Genomic DNA, 19,785 nt, shown 5'->3' on the forward strand with positions numbered 1-19,785 from the left:
ACTCAAAGAACTTTTCATTTATAAAATTGTGCATTTTACCTTAATAAGGCTGGTTAAAAAAAAAAAAAATACCACAATTACCAAGCAATTGTTGAGGTAGAACAGGGCCCAATGGTATTACTCAGGTGATATTTGGTTCTTTCTCTCCATTGAATTTTTTATTTCTTCCAGTCTTTATCTCAGCTCTGCTCTCCTCTCCAGCCCCATGAAGGATGGCAACTCCATCTGTCTGCAAACTTTCATCAGACTTCATTATAAAAATACCCCAGGACCAAAGCCAGAGCTAATGAGCATCTTAGACCACTTGGAAGAAGAAAGGCTATTTTTTGGCTCAGGATAATTGAGCTTCACTTCAAATCAGAATCTAAGCTATTATTTTCTCTGTACTGAATTCAAATCACTCAAATTCCTGAAATTCATCCATAGTTATTCTCTACCTGATGCCAAAATACTCTGATGAAAAGTGAAACAGGCAGCCAGTTGTGTGAATTCTTTGTCCTGAAATCTAAAAGCTCAGCTATTTGGCTGGATAGCAGACCAGCTGAACAGTGAACAGACGCTTCTGCCGTGCATTGAGAAGCCTAGACTTGTGCAAATAAGGTCTTCTGCAAAAATCAAAATGTGAAGGCCCAATGCCAGTGGCCCTCATAATTGACCAAGTGGGATCCAAAGCATTAAAATCATGGAAATTTGGAGCATCGAGGATTCCCGTCCAGCTGTTTACAGATGAAGAAATTGAGGCAACTCCTATCCATCCTTTAAAACCTTGATCAAACGCCATCTCCTCTGGAGGGACTTTCTCCACCTCTCCAGGCTGCTCTCTACTCTGGCTTCCAGAGCAGAGGGCTAACACCTACCTCATTCTAGTGTTTACGCACCACATGCAATTTATCCGTGTAGTCATCTGTCTCCTCCATTTATATTGTAAACTACCTACGAACGGGACCACAAGCCCATACACCTAAATCATAGCACATAAAGAGTGCACGAAGAGTGATCGTTGGTTGAACTTGGGTTGAGAATCTGAATAAATTTGAACTTTGAATACATTCTTTCTCCATGTTGAAATGGTGACAGTGAAATGCAATAGACATTTTAGACTAACAATTTAGACCCAAGCACTAAAACCTGAGCATCTTAAGGTTTCTTTGGATAAAGAAAACATTTACAAAGTAAACTGTAAAAGTCAGCAGAATTCTTGATATAATAAGAATATTATAATATATAGAAATTAAAATAGAAAAAATACTTGCTGTAGTAATCAATTTCAACATAATAGAGATAGTAACTAACACTTGAGTACTTACCATATGTGAGGCAGTATTCTAAAAATTATGTTTATTAGCACATTTAACTAATTGGAAAGCAGCTAGTTTATGCTTATCACTAAAACTATATGGCACTTGAGTTTACAGTTTGAAACTGATTTTTGTTTACATGTGACTAAATGAAAACCAAAGATAATGGATGTTAATTCTATATGGTAACCATTTCACAATACATAGATAAATCATTCTGTTATATACCTTAATCTTATACAATGTTACATGTCAATTATAGCTTGATAATAGTGGGGAAGAAGTAAAATGGACTAGTGAGCCAAAATTTTTTTAAGTTAAAAATAAAGAAAACAAAACAAATAATGTTTTTAAATGACTGTTGTCAAACTTTTCCTAACAATCTTTGTTTTCAGATTTCTTGTCCACAGCCTATTGTAATGTTCCATTTTTTAAAACCAGACTTTCTTAAAAAACTGAAAATATTCTTTAGATGTCAAATTGTTCTTTATAATGACATTATGGTTAACAGTGTAAGGGGCTAAAAGCATGAGGGTTACTCTTTTTTCAATGACAATGTACACTTCAAAATCTAGAACTGAGCTTAGAGTGAATTTATCTGAGGCAAGTGTTCCCAAACTTTGGCCCCAAATGTTTTCCCTGTCTGTGTTGTCTGTCACCATGGAACTGGAGAAGATTTGGTAGATAAGACAGTATGAACCTCACAAATGAATTTCAATCAGGAGAACTGGAATGAAAATTTCCATGAAAAAGAGAAACAAAAGAATTGTTTGACTCCATAAAGGCTTAAATTCAATTGCATTTGTTCAATAATAAGCCTCCTGGCACACAAACTTAATGATGTTTCTTTTTAATTAAAATATGTTCCCAAGCATTTTGAAGGTACCATCTTGCTATCATTGTCAGATATTTAATATTTCCAACCCTAAAAAAAAAAAAGTTACCTTGTTTTTCTCTGAATCATTCGTAGCTCAAGAAAAAATGATCTTGTATACAAGACACCAAAATGAATGTTTATTGAATTAATGAATAAATGAATTCCAATGACCTGTTCCCCTTTTTTCCAGTCACTTTCTTGCCTCAACAATAAGTCCTGAGATAACTATTCTATGCAAATCAACAGTGACTAAATTTCCCACCCAAAGGGTCTCTCAGGCTTTGTTCAAGCCCCTCCTAGTCTCAGGCGAGCATCTCAGAGCCTCCCTTTCTTCCCTCCGTGACCACCTGGTCCATGACCCCTCAGGCCCCAGTTGCTCTTCCTGACCAGATCGTTATCCCCCACCCCACCCCAGGTAGGTCCCCAAAGAACTGCAGTTCTCAGTTCAGGGCATCATTTCATTTCCAATATGTATTACAATAACTCTGCTCTTTCTCCTTTGAAGGATGCTGAGAAGACAGTCAAAATTATTTGGGGGGTGGCTGAGGATTTTAAAAGGTTTCACAGCTTTCCCAACTGGTTGTAAATTTTCAGACTCATGGAGGGAAAAAAATGTGTGCTTTAGATAAAACCTCATGTGAATGCTCTTAAACAGAAATAAATATAATTTTAATATTATGGGGAAAATGAGGAAGACTGTATTGTACACGGATAAAAATACCTGCGCTTGCATCGGGCAGATATGGGTTCAAATCCTAACCATGCTCCTTAGCAATTTGACTTTGGACACTTCCCAAAGCCTCAGTCTCTCTCATGTGAGTTGAACGTCATAGAGTCACTGTAAGGACTGAATGAGATGATGTATTGAAAGGGACTAAGGCACATAGTGGGCATTCAGTAAATGTTAATTGATCTAGCACACAAATAATTTAAGATACAAAAGATGTGATCATTAAAACTGTAAACACTAAACTCCGATGACACTCTCTGGCTGAGTTTTGGGTTATGCCTCAACAAGCAACTTTGTTTTCCTCTTCAGTAACACATTCTCATGACAACGGTAACCAAGACGATGGCTGATAGGCAGTGTCTCTTACTTAAGGAGAAAGAAGGAGAGCATAGATGTGCACTATGGATTGCTTGCAAAACAATCACAGTAGAGAGACATAACGCATCTATTCTATAGCAAAGTCCAGGCACATTACATTTATATGAATTTAAGTGTGTGTGTGTGTGTGTGTGTGTGTGTTGAGTGTATGAGAGAGAGAAAGACAGAGAGAGACAGAGAGACAGAGAGAGAGAGAGACAAAGAGACAGAGGGGATCCCCCTATGCCTTTCTTGTATTCAAAGTTGCCCTTAGACTGCACTGCCCAGGGACAGAGAGTCCATGACCAAAGCACTCTGAGAAAACACAGAAGTTTAAATTTTAAGAGCAACTAAGGGTCTCTGAAGGATAATTTTTCCTTACACTCTGATTGTAGAACCTAATCCCTGAAGTAAAATCAGATCCCACTTTCTATTAAAAATGTGGATTCCAGTAGTAAAATACAAACATTTTGACATTCACGTGCCAGTTTTGGACTTTTTTCCTGCTTTTTATCTTTGTTTTAATAGTATCATTTGATTTGTCTGAAGACCAAAATTATATTTTATTATTTTAAATTGAATTCATTGGGGTAACATTGGTTAATAGATTATATAAACTTCAAGTGTACAACATTATAATTTGATATCTGTATGCTCTATTGTGTGCTCATGACCCAAAGCCTAGTTTTTTTTGCGTCCTGAGCACAAAGGGGTTATATTTTGACCCCTTTACCCAATTCCCCATTCCCCCACCCCCTCTCCTTTCTGGTAACTATCATTCTGTTGTCTCATTTTTCCAATTGAAATATAGTAATATGTCTTTAGCGTTCTGTTTTCAGCTGGTTTTAAACTGACTAAGTCCAAATGTTTAGTCATTATAGCCACAAAATAATGTCATTCATTGAATTACAAAAAGAGAGCCAAAATAGCTTGAATTTACCTATGGGTCAGGTACTGCATTGTTTCTCTGGTCTATAACATCTGACCCTGGGTAGCCTAAAGCCTCCCTCCTTTCATGTTGAGGATGACCATTTTGTTTGTGTGTGATTTGCAGGATGGTGTATGTTCATGGACCAAGAAACAAAGGAAGATTTTAAAACACTTATTTTTAATGTTTTGGTGGAAGGCCATGATGTAACCATGAATTTACAGTACTACCCACTCTCCACCAGAAACGTTTTTTTTTCATTATCCACTTACTTATTCAAAACCATGAATTTTTAAAAGTAATTTGAATCACAACTCATACACATAAAAGGCACCTTCACCATTTTCTCAAGACCCAGAAATTACAAAAATTGAGTTCCTGAGGTCAAAGATGGCGGAGTAGATAAATGCCGTGCTTGCCTCATCCCTTGAACACATCAAAATCACAACTAAATTATAGGACAATCAACCTGGAGAAACATCTGAAGTCTAGCTGAACAGAAGTTTTATAACTAAGGATGTAAGTACGGAGACTGGTAGGAGGGACGGAGAGGCGAAACAGTCTGGTCCTGCACCCACCTGTGGCGGTTAAAAATCAGGAAAGATAGCCACAGAGGTTCCCCATGAAGAAGTGAGGAACCCCAGCCCTCACACCAGGCTCCCCACCCCACAGTACTGGTGCCAGGAACAGAAGCCACCACAACTCCTGACTGTGAAAAACAGTGGGCATTCAACCTTCCAGGTGGGCCGGGCAGGAAACCCAGACATCGTATTAAATGACCCCTGCAGGCACTCACCTTGGGCTCCAGCAGAGCGACACTGACTCTAGGGGTGTTGGAGACAAATGGGACTAGGACTGAAGAGAGAGTCCCAGTTTTTCCTGTGTGGGGACCTCCTCCCATGCAGCCAGCAGGTGGGCGCCATTTTTTCTGTGTTGAGCCCGCCCCCACAGGCCAAATCTGAATCTGATTGGCATGGTGAGCTCCACTACTCCATCCGACTGACTCACGGAGAGTCTGCCCTACCTAACAGGAGGCTTTATCAGCAGCTGAACCTTACAGGAGCCAGCAGGTGGCAGCAGGCCTTGTTTTGCAGCCTGGCCTCTCCCATGGGCCTCCAGGTACAGTGCAGGCAGCAACCAATTGTGAATCGCTTTGTAGCTCCTACCAGGTAGTCCCTGGTTGGTCACAGACAGTAGGTGATCTGCGCCTGCACTGGAGCCTCTCCCAAGAGGGCCCAGAACCAATATACTTATAGGTTGGCTTCAGATCACAGCAGAACACCACCCAGTTAGTCCCACAAGCGGCACACACAAAGGGCGATCTCAATAGGCATCAGCGCCCGCTGGGGTGATTCCCGCACCCTGGGGTAAGCCCCACACACAGCAGCTCATAAGCTGTGGATGCAGCCAAACCCCACAGCCAGTCAGCCTGAGGGTCAATACCACCTACTGACATGCCAATAGCAATTAAGTCTCAACTGTAACAGGAGGGCACACACAACATACAAGGGACATTCGTGGAGCAGCTGGCTCAGCTGACCAAGGAGACTGTCCCACCGGGCCCCAAAGGACCCCCTACTACATTAGGCCACCTGGCAAGACTGGGAGGCATAGCAGCTTAGGTAGATACATAGCAGTTTCTACCTAATACGTAGAAACAAACACAGAGAGACAGCCAAAATGAGGAAACAAAAAAATACATCCCAAATAAAAGAACAAGAGAAAATTCCAGTAAAAGAACTACACAAAGTGAAGGCAAACAACCTACCAGATATAGCATTCAAACAATGGTTATAAGGATCCTCAAGGAACTTAGTGAGAACTTCAACAAAGAGATAGCAAGCATAGAGAAGGACATAGAAACCATAAAAAAGAGCCAGTCAGAAGTGAAGAATACAATAACTGAAATGAAGAATGTACTAGAAGGAATCACCAGCAGACTAGATGAAGCAGCAGATTGAATCAGCAATTTGGAAGGCAAGGTAGCAGAAAACACGCAGTCAGAACAAAAAAAAGGAAAAAGTATCAAAAAAAAAAATGAGAATAGTTTAAGAGACCTCTGGGACAACATCAAGCATAACAAAATTCACATCATAGCGGTACCAGTATGAGAAGAGTGAAAGCAAGGTATTGAGAACCTATTTGAAGAAATAATGACTGAAAATTTTTTAACCTGGTGAAGGAAATAGACCTACAAGCCCAGAAAGCACAGAGAGTCCGAAAAAAGATATATCCAAACAGGCCCACACCAAAACACATTATAATTAAGATGGCAATGGTTAAAGACAAAAGTAGAATCCTAAAAGCAGCAAGAGTTACCTACAAGGTAGTTTGTTACCTACAAGGGAGATCCCATAAGACTGTCGGTTGATTTCTCAATAGAAACTTTCCAGGCCAGAGGAAATGGCACAAAATATTCAAAGTGAGGAAAAGCAAGGACATACAACCAAGGGTACTCTACCCAGCAAGGCTTTCATTTAAAATCAAAGGACAGATAAAGTGCTTCCCAGACAAGAAAAAGTTAAAGGAGTTCATCACCACCAAATCAGCATTACAGGGAATGTTAGAGGGACTTCTTTAAGATGGAAAAAAAAAATGTAAAAATATGAATAATAAAATGGCAATAACTACATACCTATCAACTATTGCTTTTGATGTAAGTGGATTAAATGCTCCAATCAAAAACATAGGGTGGCTGAATGGATAAGAAAACAAAATCCTTACATATGCTGCCCACAAGAGACTCACTTCAGATTGAAAAAACACACAGACTGAAAGTAAAGGGATGAAAAAAGTTATTTCATGAAAATGGATACAAACAAAAAAAGCTAGGGTAGCAATACTTATACCAGACAAAATAGAGTTTAAAACAAAGGCTATAACAAGAGACAAAGAAGGACCCAGTAATCCCACTTCTGGGTATTTATCCGAAGAAACCCAGAATGCTACTTCGAGGAGACATGTGCATCCATATGTTCATTGCAGCATTGTCTGCAATGGCCAAAACGTGGAGGCAGCCTGGCTGTCCGTAGATGTAAGAATGGATAAAGAGGAGGTGGTACATATATACAATAGAACATTGCTCAGCCATGGAAGGAAATGGGTTCTTGCCATCTGCAACAGCACGGATGGACCTGGTGGGTATTGTGCTGAGTGGAGTATGTCAGACAGAGAAAGACAGATGCAATGTGATTTTTGCTTATGTGTGGAATCTAAAGAACAAAATAAACAAAACAGAAACAGACTCATGGATACAGAGAACATTTTGATGCTTGCCAGATGGAAATGGGGTTGGGGGTGTGGGTGAAAAAAAGGAAAGGGATGAACAAGCGCAAATTGGTTGTTACAAAGTAGTCATGGGGCTATAGGGTATAGCATAAGGATTATAATCAATAATATTGTAATTACTATGTATGGTGTCAGGTGGGTACTAGATTTATTGATGTGATAGATGGGAGGGGGGTTGGGGACAGGGTAAAAAAGGTGAAGGGACCCAGAAGTACAAATTGGTAGTTACAAAATAATCATGGGGATGTAAAGTAAAGCATAGGGAATATAATCAATAATATGGTAATAACTATGTGTAGTGCCAGGTGTATAGTACTAGACTAGTCAGGGGGAATCACTTCTCAAATTATATAAATATCTAACCATATGCTGTACACCTGAAATTAATATAAAATGATATTGAATGTCAACTGTAACTGAAAAATTAAAAAGGAGGGGGGAAGGTGAAGAGGAATAAGAGGTCAAATTTCCAGGTATAAAACAAATAAGTCATGGGGATGTAATGTACAGCATAGGGAATATAGTCAATAATATTGTGATAGCGTGGTACAGTGTCAGAAGTTTGCTGGACTTATCATGGTGATCACCTTTTTAGGTATATAAATGTGGATTAACTATTGCATACACCTGAAACTAACATAATATTGTATGCTAACTACACTTTAATAAAGATCTTTTTTAAAAATTGAGTTCCTGAATTAAAATCACTTTGGAAAAATATAAAATTCAGGGAAATTCTAGATAAAAGGTAGCCCTATTATCTTTGGTGTTTCAAAGAGAGAATAACCCAAAGAGAAAATCATGGAAAGCCAGAGATTTGGCAGCCAAATACGCGTGTTCTGCCATCTGCCCTGGGAAAGAGAATGTTCTGTTACTTTAACTTCCCTAAATCAGCCCTGTAGCACATCTTCTCCAGGCTGGCTTAATCCCCATCCTAGGTATTTTTAATGGGATCCATCATAAACCTGTGAAAACGTGAACCCCTACAGAAGCACACACAGAAAGGAATTGGAGTGTCCCTTACTACCAAAGGGAGTGGAAGTAGGTCTGCAACCTCAACTAAGTAGCCATTAACAGGAAGTAGAAAAAAATGCGAGCTCTGAGTAGTGTGGTTACAACTCCTTGAATTAGCTACACAATCATTGGCTTTTCACAGCCTAATCTCCCCAGTTAGTTGATAACGAGAGTGACCTGTTACTCAACACTCTTTTATGCTTGTAATATCTCCACCCCACCACTCTACAAGTGCTATATCTTATAGATACTGATCACCTACGAGTCATCAAAAAGAAGCGCCTGTCCCCTCCATCTCTCTATGGTTGACGTCCTCTTCCTGTAAAACCTCAGTTTGCTCAGCTCCTGGGCGCTCTGCCATCCTGATTTTATTTCTTGGACTGCTCCTGTGCTTTCTGCCTTTTCTCTTCCAACCCCAAGAAGTAGCTGGTCCCTGAAGGACTGCTCTTTGCCCTACTCTCTGTTCCCACTTATCCTTGGCTATTTCCGCCATGCTCAAGGTTTCAAGTCCACGTATTCATGTGCATGGCTCCGAAATCTCTGTCTCTAGTTCCAACTTCTCTCAAAAGTTCCCACACTGATTTTCCAATGCTTTCTGGATATCATGTCAACACCGGCAACTCAAAAGGCACAACAAAATAAATTCTTTCCAGGATTTACCACTCATTTGTATTACTTGCACTTCCACTCTCTCAATTATGCAGACTCCAAGGCTTGGGGTCATCTTGCATCCCTCTTCTTCATTATCTAACATTTAGCTTGTCGATTTCCACTCCTCAGTAGTTCTAGCTTCTGTGTCTTCATTTCACTTGCCATTGTTCTAGTACAGGCACTTCTTGCCTGTCGCCAGAATCTTGCTTTCTTTACCTCCCGCCTCTATCTTCTTTAGTTCGTTTTACAGAATGGGAAAAATTATGAGCACCATGGTGACAGAGACTGGGTTTTTAGCATTGCACAGCCAGTACCTAGCATGCTCCATGTTAAATATTAACATTTTTTAATTTATGGAAGCACGTTATCTTTTCCTGTTCCCACAATTCTCTGGTCCTCAGTATGTTCCTGATTAATGAAATATTTGGGGGGCAAATAATAAACATGTTAATGGAATGAGATTTCAGAGAGGGTCTGGTGTCTTAAGGGAAAGTAGAAAAGCTTGGGTTCTACTTATGTGTCTGATACCTGCAAAATGTAAGTTGGAGGACAGCTTTTAGGGGAAAGATAATGAGTTTGACTTTTGATATCAGGAAGTTGAAGTGCTCATGGGACATCTGGTTGATAGTGTCATAGGTATTGGTGTTCATGAGAAAAGTCTAGAATAGAACTGAATGATTGGGACTTGAAGATAGAGAGGCGGTACAACAGGCAGTTAGGTGCATCAACTCTGCAGCCAGATTGCCAGGGTCAAATCCCAGTGCTGCTGCTAACTAGCTGGGTGAACCTACCTGGTCAATGTTCTTAACCTCTGTGTGCGTCAGTTTCCTCATCTTTAGAATGGGCTTTCAAATCCCTATCTCTTAACTTGTCATGTGAATCAAATGTCATGAGAACAATGCCTGGCACATGAAAAGCACTTAATAGGTATTTGCTATAATTATTTACATAACAGTTAATGAAGATTTGAGGATGAATGAGATCACCCAAAGAGAAAATAAGAAATACAAAAAAAAAAAAAAAAAGAACAGGATGAGAGAAAGTTCTTAGGAATTCCAGTCTGAAGTAGGCTCTGACTAAAGAAACAATAATATACGGTTCTGGCTTTCAAGAGGTTTATAACCCTATGGGAAAGAGTATAACTTCTGCTGTAATGGAGGCATCAGGACAGTATGATGGGAGCACAAAAAAGGAGAACATTTTGAAAAAGAAAAAGAATTTCTCCATCCAAGCACTATATCCAGTTCTTTGGCAGAAGTTCTGAGTGAAAAAGGAAGATAGAGATGAGGGAGAGACCGTTCCTTCCATATCAGGGCCAAGAATATGAAAATAATGGGCAGTGATGTGTCCACTGGTGTCCACATCGTCTGAAACCTCAGTCTAGAGCTGAAGCATCTATCTTCAAGGATCTTTACCCGGCACCTAGGGACGTCAGTCCTGAGAGCATTCTACACTGGGGAACAGCCTGTGACCTGCTCGGGCACTGGCACTAAGCTGAAACATGCAAACAAATAAAACTGAAGCCAAGTCAGTAAGCCACATGCAGGACAACTACATTCAATCCTGCTTGAATATTTCCCTCCTCCTATTTAAAGCCTCTTCCCTTTTATTAATAATTCCAGTGGTGTCACATCACCCTGCTTTGGGGGATTGTGCCCACTCAGATCCACCCCCCAACAAAGGATGATAAGTGCCAGGGTTTGACCAGGAAAAAAAGAAGTCGCTTCCCAGCAGGGCTCATGGGGCAATAAATAGAGACAACACCAGTGACTCAATTCTGCTCAGGAAAGTTCAAGGTCAGAGGCTCAAGGAAGAAGACCCTCTCAGGCTTTGTTTTCACTAAGCCTTGGCAGAAACCTCCAGGGCCAGGCCCACCATGGGGATCTTGAACCAAATGCCAGGAGACCTGAGTTGCAACTCCAGCTCTGCTCCTGTCTCCCTTTATGACTTTGAACAAGTCTTTTAACTGCTCTGAGCCTTAATTTCCCTGTAATTAAACAGAGGGGTTAGGTTAATAATCTAGAGAGCACCTTCCAACATTCTTCATCTAACTAATATCATCATACTCTGTATGCATTAGATGGGCAAGGTTATGCTGCAATAGCAAGAACCCCAACTTTGCAATATTTACCCTAACTTAGATCATTATTGCTTCATGCAAAGGCAGATGCAGGTTTGGGCAGCTCTCCAGAGCAATTGCCTTCCATGCAGTAACTCAATATTTCAGGCTGACACAGGCTGTATCTATTATTTATACCATCTGGAACACATGGTCTCATTGGTGACATGCAGGTAAAGAGGGTGACTATAGAATCATACATGGGCTTTTCACTGACTCAGCTTATATGTGACATACATCACTTCCACTCAGTTTACATACATCACTTCCACTCAGTTTACATCAACCGGAATGAGTCATGTACCTGCCTGACCCTGGTAGTAGGGGAGGAGCGGCACAAGAAGGGGTTGAGAGGTAGAAATTTCCATGTTCTCAGAAGCAGAGAAGAACCAGATACTGGTGAATGCTAGTAGTGTCTACACACAGCCCCCTATCAATGACAAAGACTTTTTTTCATTCTTCCAGTTGCTTATTAAACTGTCCTGACAATGTTTTGAGGTCAGTAGAGAAGCTACCAATGAAGAAACATTCCCAGAAAGGTTGAGCAACATATGTAATGTCACAGAGCTGCCTATTGTCTGGGACAGCACTAGATTCCATGTCTTACGCTCTCTGCTTTCTTATGATTCCAAGAGATTCTGATGTAAAGATTTTGTGTCAGAAGATCTGTTTTGGAATCATGATCATTCATTTCACGGGCCAGCAACAACTCCTTGAACTTCAACTTTCATATCTGCATCAACGGTGCTAGAGACCTCGCTTAGAGTTCCCTTGGGAGGATCAGCTAAGATAAAGGGAATACACCTATCACAGAGCAAAGCAAATATTAAGTAAACAGTACATTTTGTCCAACTAATCACATCATGTTGTCCTCAACTGTTCAAAGACCACCTATTCTTATACCCTTCTAGAACCAGAGGACCCTACACACAGAAATGCTCAACTAATGTTATAAGTCAACCAGAAATAGAGTTATTTTTATTGGCATTCATCTATACGAAGACTATGACCTCTTTGGGGGGTTGAACAGGTGTTATGTTTTTCCCAGCACCTAGTGAAGTGCCTAGAAGAGAATAGAAGCTCAGAGCATGGGGTCGTAATGATTGGCATGTAAGAAGTGCCTAATAATAAGTATTAAGCATTGTGGTTACTGCTATTTTTTGTTCCTTTTGTGTAATAGAAGGAAGTGAGAGAGGAAGAGATGGAGGGAAGTTGGGAAAAGAGAAGGTACGGCCTGAATATTTGTGCCCCCCCCACAATTCATATGTTGAAATCTAATCCCCAGTGTGATGGTATTTGGGGATGGGGCCTTCAGGAGGTAATTAGGTTATGAAGGTGAAGCCCTCGTGATTGGGATTAGTGCTCTTATAAGAAGAACCCCGAGAGTTAGTTTGCTCTCTTTTTTCCATGTGAGGATACAACGAGAAGACAGCTGTGTGCAATCCGGAAGTGGGTCCTTACCAGAACTTGACCATGCTGGAACCCTGATCATGGATTCACAGCCTTCAGAACTGTGAGAAATCATTTCTGTTGTTTATAGGCCGCCCAGTCTATGGTATTTGGTTATAGCAGCCAGAACTAAGAGAAGAGAGAATATGCCATTCACCTTCTTTAAATAGGAATTGGAAAACCTCTCAGGACAAGAAAAGACTATAGGTACTGATGTGAAGCATTCTTTGATTGTGTTTCTTAGCCAAAAAACGCAGGGTAAGAAAAGAGATTCCTGGGAGAACAACAGGTTAGCCCTGTATTGCATGAGGCAGGGAAGGTACAAGGAGACGAAAGACAGGGTTGTCAGGACAAGAGGAGAACCATGGACTCACTGCCTCCCTCCTCCATGCCATGAATGGGGGCTGCCATGGGCTCAAAGCTTGTCACCCGAGTCAAGGACCAAATCCCAACTTCGTAGTGTCATTCTAATGATTGACTGCTCTGGGCCATGGGCTCCTTCAAACAAGTGACCTTGGCTGGTTATCTCCATAGTAACAGCTTACATCCCAAACTGTTCCTTCCTGTGTGGGAGGAAACATTACAGAAATGGGGAAAAGCAGAACCGAACAGTGGTTTTTCTTTCTTATGACCCTTCTCCTTTGGCAAATTGTATCCTTTTCCTGAACATTGCAGTCTCCTGAGGAAACCACCCGCAGAAGAGGAGGTTTTAGCAGTTTTATTTGCAGATGGATGCCCAGGACACATTTTAAAAAGTAGAAGCCGAAGTTGTGTTTCCTTTAGTTTCAAGCAGAGCTCAGTATCTCTGTGTTTCACCATTCTTTTCATTAACCGCTCCCCAGAGAAGAAAGCCAGCACGTCCTCTCATTTTGAAAGAGAAAGACTTCAGGGCAGAGAAGTTGGGTAGCTTCCCCAGAGCTACAGAGCCACGCGGACGCAGAGTTAGTTTAAAAAGCCACACCTAACAAGGCTGAGCCTCTGCTGAGCCACATTTGCATCCTGCCTTCCTGCAGTCCAGCCCCTGCCTGAGCCACCATGCTGGTCAGTCATCTGACATGTCTCCCTCCAGCCCTAGACACCACCTCCTGTCCCCTGACCCATGGTACTCCCTGTGATTTTCTCCAGCAGGGTGCCCAGATTTGGGGTAAGGCAATTGAGCAACGTATGCTCTGTCTAAACCTGGCATATCAATTACATTGTAAGCTCCATGTTCTGTCTGTTTCACAGTGTCTATGATCAGAGCAGCATTTTACAGGATGATAAATGACCCTTCTTCAGCTGAACCTGGAAGTGCAAGCTTGGCCAAAAAACCCTCTAATTGCAGCTCTCAAATGTACCATGGGGTCTATTTTCCAACCAGAGTCACGAGCCCAACTTCAACCTCTCCCAGCAGTTTTTATCCCATGATTCCATCCATGAAAAAAATCTTTTTCTCTACAGCATCCCTGCCTGACTTTGACGTACAAAGGTGTAATTAGAACAGCATGGAACAAGCAGGACGATCCATTTACCTCATCCCTAACATTTAAGTGCTTTAAAATATGTTTCTAATATCCTAGGTGCACGGAGCCAAATTCCCTGCTCCGTTTTTCACATGCATGAGTAAATCCACACAGACTAAACCCCTTGGGCCTTAGGTTCTGCTTAGAAGTTTTTTGTTTTTTAAAGAAAACAAATATTCCATTAAAACGACATAGTGTACTATGCATATTTTTAGGACAATTAGAGTTTAGAATTCCCTCTCCTTCCGCCCCTGGTAAAAAAAAAAAATGTTTTCCTTAACTATTTCCTTACCAAGAATGACATTAAGCTGGGATAAATGGAAGGGCTTTCTTGTCTTTTAAAATAATCTTCTCATCTTACATTGTCCAAGTACCAAGTAATGGATGAAGATCCCTGATGTGTTTTGGGAAGGGTCCAGGCTCCCCTGTACCTTCACTACATAAATCCTTTAGGGAGACAGTTACTTGTGAACCTGATAGAAACATTTACTTGAAACAAGAAAGCCAAACTCACAGGACACAGAGAAACATAAAAGTAAAAATGTTCTATACCATCTGCTTGATTCAAAGTAGGTCATTGGTTTGAGTAAATTTCCTTTAGCCCTTCTGACTGTGTAAATAAAATCATAAAGCAGAGGCTGCGGTAGGCAGGCTACAGCCAGGCCAAGTAGGAGGAGCTTAGAAAGTCAGTTTTTGTACAGAGGTGACTGAGAGAGGAAGGAGGGACGATCCCAAATCACAGCTTTTGTTCTCGGGTATATCTCTAAGTTTGTGTTGCTGCAACTGCCTGGTCAACAGTCTATGTGGCTGTGACCACATGTGGATAATACCTGCCAATCCAGCAGGCAAATCAAACATTGTCTTGCCACCAAATTGGGGGCAACATCTTTGTAGCAGTTGCCATGTCACTGCACATTCAAGCTCAAAGGCCCCACAGCCACCAAATTTAAAAAGAGAAACTGATGTTAAGTCCGTCTATAGCTTGTTTTTCATTCATTGTAAAGCATATCATGGGATGAAAAAACCCAGCCCCATCCAGAGCCGGCTTGGAGAATGTGTCCGGGGATGTGTCTTGGAAACTACGAGTTATATTGCAGAATCAAAGAAAGAACTCAAAACTTCCTCGGGAAAAAGATGTGTTTATTTAAATTAAAAAATATTGTGGAAATTACAAACTGTTAAATACAGCAGACAATTTTGTACAACTTAATAGAATAAGAAGGAAGTATATACATCACTTTTTAATGGGCGCAGATAGATTTGCACCAAACTTCAGGATTAAGCAATGGAAAATGTGACAACGCACATGTCCATCGCAGTAAAGTTTCAGAATTCAAGTGATTCCAGGCAAGGGGCCAACTCAGCTTGGCTTCTTTCACCTTAAACAGCCCCCTTTGGAGTAAATCCATGCTCTGAATTTTAAAGTGAAAGGAGGCCTCTTTTCCCCTAAAACGTAAATTTCCTCTAGTACTGTGTGAAGGCGCACTGATAAACCAGCTCCTACACTGTTAACCCTTCTGTGGGAACAGTAGTTATTGCTGTCTCCAATCCAGGGAGAGTATGTTTTAAAAAGGGGGGGAGGGGTTGTTTTTAATAGAGTTAAACTTGACCTTTGGTGTGTTTCTCTTCCTCCTCTCTTCCAGTGCCTACAGGCTATGCTACAAAGTTACTGAGCACAGGAATACATGGAAACACTAGCAGCATTCCTGAGCACTTTCTTTCAGCTTTCTTCTTCCCATAGCTGGAGTGTTAACATTCCAGTAGGCAGAGAATGTTGCAGAGTAAAATGTGGTATCTGCTCTTGGGTTCACTGCTGGGGAAAATGACAGCCTGAATGAGTTAATAATTCGCCCTGAATCTCCCAGTTACTTGTGTTTTTCGTCTCCCACTGCTCCTTTGAATGAGCAGATCCATTTTCAGACTGACTGGCCAAGGGGGAAATATTTTATCCAAGCTTCCTCACACCAAGCCATGCAGAATTTATCACAGAGTCTTAAAATCTGAAGACATCCTCCCAGCCCCCTGGGGATATAGATCATCAGGAGTCTCAGGAAGGCGGTAAGTCTCTTGATGACAAGCCCAGGACCACACAGCAAATCAGTGTCAGGGCTCAAGATCAGGAAACAGAACTTGGACCCCAGCTTTATACAATCTGCCTGAGTATGTCCTTCTAGGTCTCAGCTACGTGACGAAAGGCCGTGTCGTGTGATGGAGGCCCACGTTATGTCCTCTCCCAGCTCAGAAAACTAGGCTGAGAAATGAGCAGCGAGAGAGCTAACGGTTGGCTTTGTTCAACTCCACCATTACCCCTTCTGGAAAGCTCGGGAAGAGTCCCCTACATAGCTATTCAGAGTGCAGGTTAGATTCTGGAGAAGGCCTTCCAACCAAAAAAACTTCATGCCGGTGTGAGATGCTGGACAGTCCCAGATCAGAGTTCAAGGCCATATGTTAGAGAAAGAGTCAAAATAGCAGATCGTGTCTTATAATCCCAGCCAATGTTAACAGGTTTAAAAGTTGCATTTTTTCCCTGACAGTATGCTGAACAGGGGACCAGGTTCAGAGCTCCAGCTTTCTCCCATCAAAAGTCTTCCATCAAATGTCCCCCTCCCAACTCAAAAGACCCCCAAAAGAAGCGCAGTTACCCGCTGTGAACTAGTGCCACAGGTACCCAGTAGAGGTACCTACAGCCAATCAGATCTAGAAGAACAAAGCTCTAGGCAAATTAGCAAATCAAAACGAGTTACTCAGCATGTCCTAGGCATGGCAGCCCTGGGAGTGGGCAGAGGCTGCAGGAGTTACCCAGGGCATCCCAGGGAGAAAACACCACCACATCCGCCTGCCAAATTCTGAACAGGAACCCTGACCCCCAGCCCCCAAAGTAAATGTACACACTACACGTCTTCAGGGCGTTTGCAGTGGTGGGTCCACATTACAGTTGCGTCATGGACTCCTCTGGCTGCTGCTGGCTCCAGCCGAGCAGGGTCCCCCACCACCCCCCATTCAGGGGCTTGCCGAGGGTCTCTTCAAAGTGGCAGCTGCACTGCAAAAGTGAAACCAGACACGAAAAGTGTCCTTCTTCTCTCTAAGCGTGCTAGTGGATGGGGCCACCTCCACAGCTTCTGGGGGTGCTAGGAATTCTGATGGATGTTCTCCGAGGACCCTTCACTGCTTTCGTTCAGGGGCGTCTCCGAAGTCTCCCCCAGCTCATCATCGGCCCCCTCCTCCTGGATGGTGAGATGCACGTCTGGCGAGGAGGACTCAGAGCTCACGCTGTCCCCTTCCATGGAGCAGAGGGTACAGGACAGGGCGGGCGCCACGCTCTCTTGCAGCATGTTGAGCATCAGGGGCACCTGCGTGGACCTCAGGCCCGACACGACGGGCAGCGGCTTCATGGCCTCCCCCCAGAGCCTCTCCTCGTCCTTGTACAACAGCAGGAGGCTGGACTTCTTCTCCCGCCTCTTGGATTTCATGTAGCCCAGCATGATTCCAATCAAGAAAATGCCATAGAAGGACATGACCACCAGGATGTAGAAGTATTCGTTACCGTTGCCGCCACCGCTGCGGGGCCCATGGGACTCGAGGGGGCTGCCGGGGGCTTCGGTGCTGGGGTGCGTGCTGTTCAGAGGTTCCATCTTCAGCATTGAAGCACGGCTCACACAGCCAGGGTCTGGGGAGAGACCTGCAGGTTAGAACTCTCCCCCGGCTGCACGGTACAGAGAGGAGGGTGAATGGAGGTGTGTGTTATTGCAATACCAAAACAGCGTATAAATGCACGGAGAAAGCTTAAGAAGTTCCACCAAACAGCTAACGGGTTAGCTCCGCGGGCTTGCGTGCATGGGGGAGAATGCAGAAAGAGGTGGGGGCAACCTACAGAGGACTTTTATTTTTTAGTGTATACATGCCCGTTATATTTGCATTTCATAGAGTAAGCATATCAAAAGCATTGCTTTTATAATTTTAAAAACAAAAGAAAAAATCAATATAAGACAAGGGAGCATAGAGAAAATAAATAATATTGTGATCACAGGGAAACTTTTTTAATTAAACAGAGAAAAACAAGAAAGTTTACATTTCTCAAACTTACAACTATTTTTAATTCAAAACAAAGTTCCCTTTGAACAAAAAAAGGACAGGAAAAACTTCATCTAATTGCTAAAAATAGCCTTCTTTCAAGGAGCATGGCTAACTTACCAAAGGCTGGCAAATTCCTCCCAAGTCCTGATTTCCTGAATCGCCAAGTCCAAGGGTGTTCTTCCTCCAAGCACAGCTCAGCGCTCTGACAATTCGGCTGTGGCAGTTGGGATATATAGTCAAGAAATGCATCGTCACGTGTTCTGGGAGGAAAATTTACAACAGAGTTTGGTCGTGGCAGAGTGAACAGTGAACTCCAAGCATTGCAGCTCAACTCACTGAACTCTGCAGCTGTGAAAAGAAACAGACTGGGAACCAAGCAGCCACGCTGCTCACTCCCCAGCAGCCAGCCCGAGTTTTCAGGTGGCCATAAAAATGAATGAGAGAAGAAAAGAAGGTGGCCAGGTAGAGCTGTTACCCCAGCGTCCACTCTCATTGAAAATTAGCTCATGTTTCATCTCCCTGTTAGGGAATAACCATGATGCCGTCTGCAGGTTTTCAGAGACAGTACAAAGTACCATACTCCGGATAAAAGACAGTTGGAAGCAAGTGCAGGATTTACTGTCAAGAATCCAGGGCTTAGGTTTTAGTTCTTCCACTAACTATGCAAATTTTAAAAATCTCCACTGAACCTTTCTGCACCTCAGATTCCTGGCTTGCAAAATTGTTGGACCTGGAAGGCTTCAACACATAGGATTATGAGAACTATGTGACTTTTTGAGGCCCTGTTAGTTTAATCATTCTGAGATTTAATGCCCGCTGGTGCAGGGTAGCCCTTTAAAATACAGAGGGATTCTACCTGTCTTCCGCATCAAGCTCATTAATGTATTGTTTATAATTTAAAAATATGTCTTCCAGATTCTTTTCAATAGTCTCCATGAAATGGAAATGGGTGACGGTGCAAGACACTGTGGCAGGTTTTTCTCCAGCTCTGTGGGCACAGCTGCTCTTCGCAGCATCACACAGAGACCATCCACACATCTCTTTGCTGCCTCTACCAGGTCACGGGAGGAGCAGGGATTCTTCTGGTGAGCAACTGAGCACAGTTCAAGCTTTTAAAACCTAAGTAGACCTTGTGTGAAAAGGGTTGCTGTGATCAAAATTGGAAAAGGAACTGAAGACTTTGATGTCAGTCCATCTGCTTCCCGGGATGTTTATTCTGAACGGCTCTCAGCTCTCATTCGACGTGAAAGTCAACTGGGAAGAATGCTCTGCCCCCAGCTGTCTGGGGCTCATAAATTGCAGCCAGACTCTCAGGAAATTAACTCTAGAGAAAACATCTCTTGTGGTTCAACTGTTGTTAAATTGAAGCTGAGGGGAAGCATGGTGGTGTCCCGCTGCACCATCTGGAACATATATGGCCCTGGACTGATACTTTCAATGCTGCTACATGAACCCACCTGGGTTAATGCCTGGTCTTAGTTCTTCTAGGAAAGAGAGG

At 42.4% G+C, this 19,785-nt stretch overlaps 1 protein-coding gene across 2 annotated transcripts; it reads right to left on the reverse strand.

The window, feature by feature from the left end:
* Positions 1-15,341: 15,341 nt before the first annotated feature.
* On the reverse strand, positions 15,342-18,628 carry KCNE4 (potassium voltage-gated channel subfamily E regulatory subunit 4). 2 transcript variants are annotated; one of them, XM_033111406.1, is made up of 2 exons: positions 18,401-18,628; positions 15,342-17,892 (listed from the first exon to the last, which is right to left on the reverse strand). In XM_033111406.1, the coding sequence occupies exons 1-2, from the start codon at positions 18,534-18,536 to the stop codon at positions 17,342-17,344; spliced, it is 687 nt and encodes a 228-aa protein (XP_032967297.1). In that variant the 5' UTR covers positions 18,537-18,628; the 3' UTR covers positions 15,342-17,341. The 2 variants fall into 2 exon arrangements, with proteins under 2 accessions (XP_032967297.1, XP_032967296.1); XM_033111405.1 differs by having other exon boundaries at positions 15,342-17,880; positions 18,405-18,617.
* Positions 18,629-19,785: the final 1,157 nt, after the last annotated feature.

This window comes from Rhinolophus ferrumequinum, chromosome 8 (assembly GCF_004115265.2).
Source record: "Rhinolophus ferrumequinum isolate MPI-CBG mRhiFer1 chromosome 8, mRhiFer1_v1.p, whole genome shotgun sequence".
In the NCBI taxonomy this organism is placed as follows: domain Eukaryota; kingdom Metazoa; phylum Chordata; class Mammalia; order Chiroptera; family Rhinolophidae; genus Rhinolophus; species Rhinolophus ferrumequinum.

Coding starts and splice junctions, on each gene's coding strand:
- KCNE4 (XM_033111406.1), bottom strand. CDS start 18,536: ATGCATTTCTTGACTATATATCCCAACTGCCACAGCCGAATTGTCAGA. Junction 17,893..18,400: donor AATTTGCCAGCCTTTGGTAA/GTTAGCCATGCT, acceptor TCTAACCTGCAG/GTCTCTCCCCAGACCCTGGC.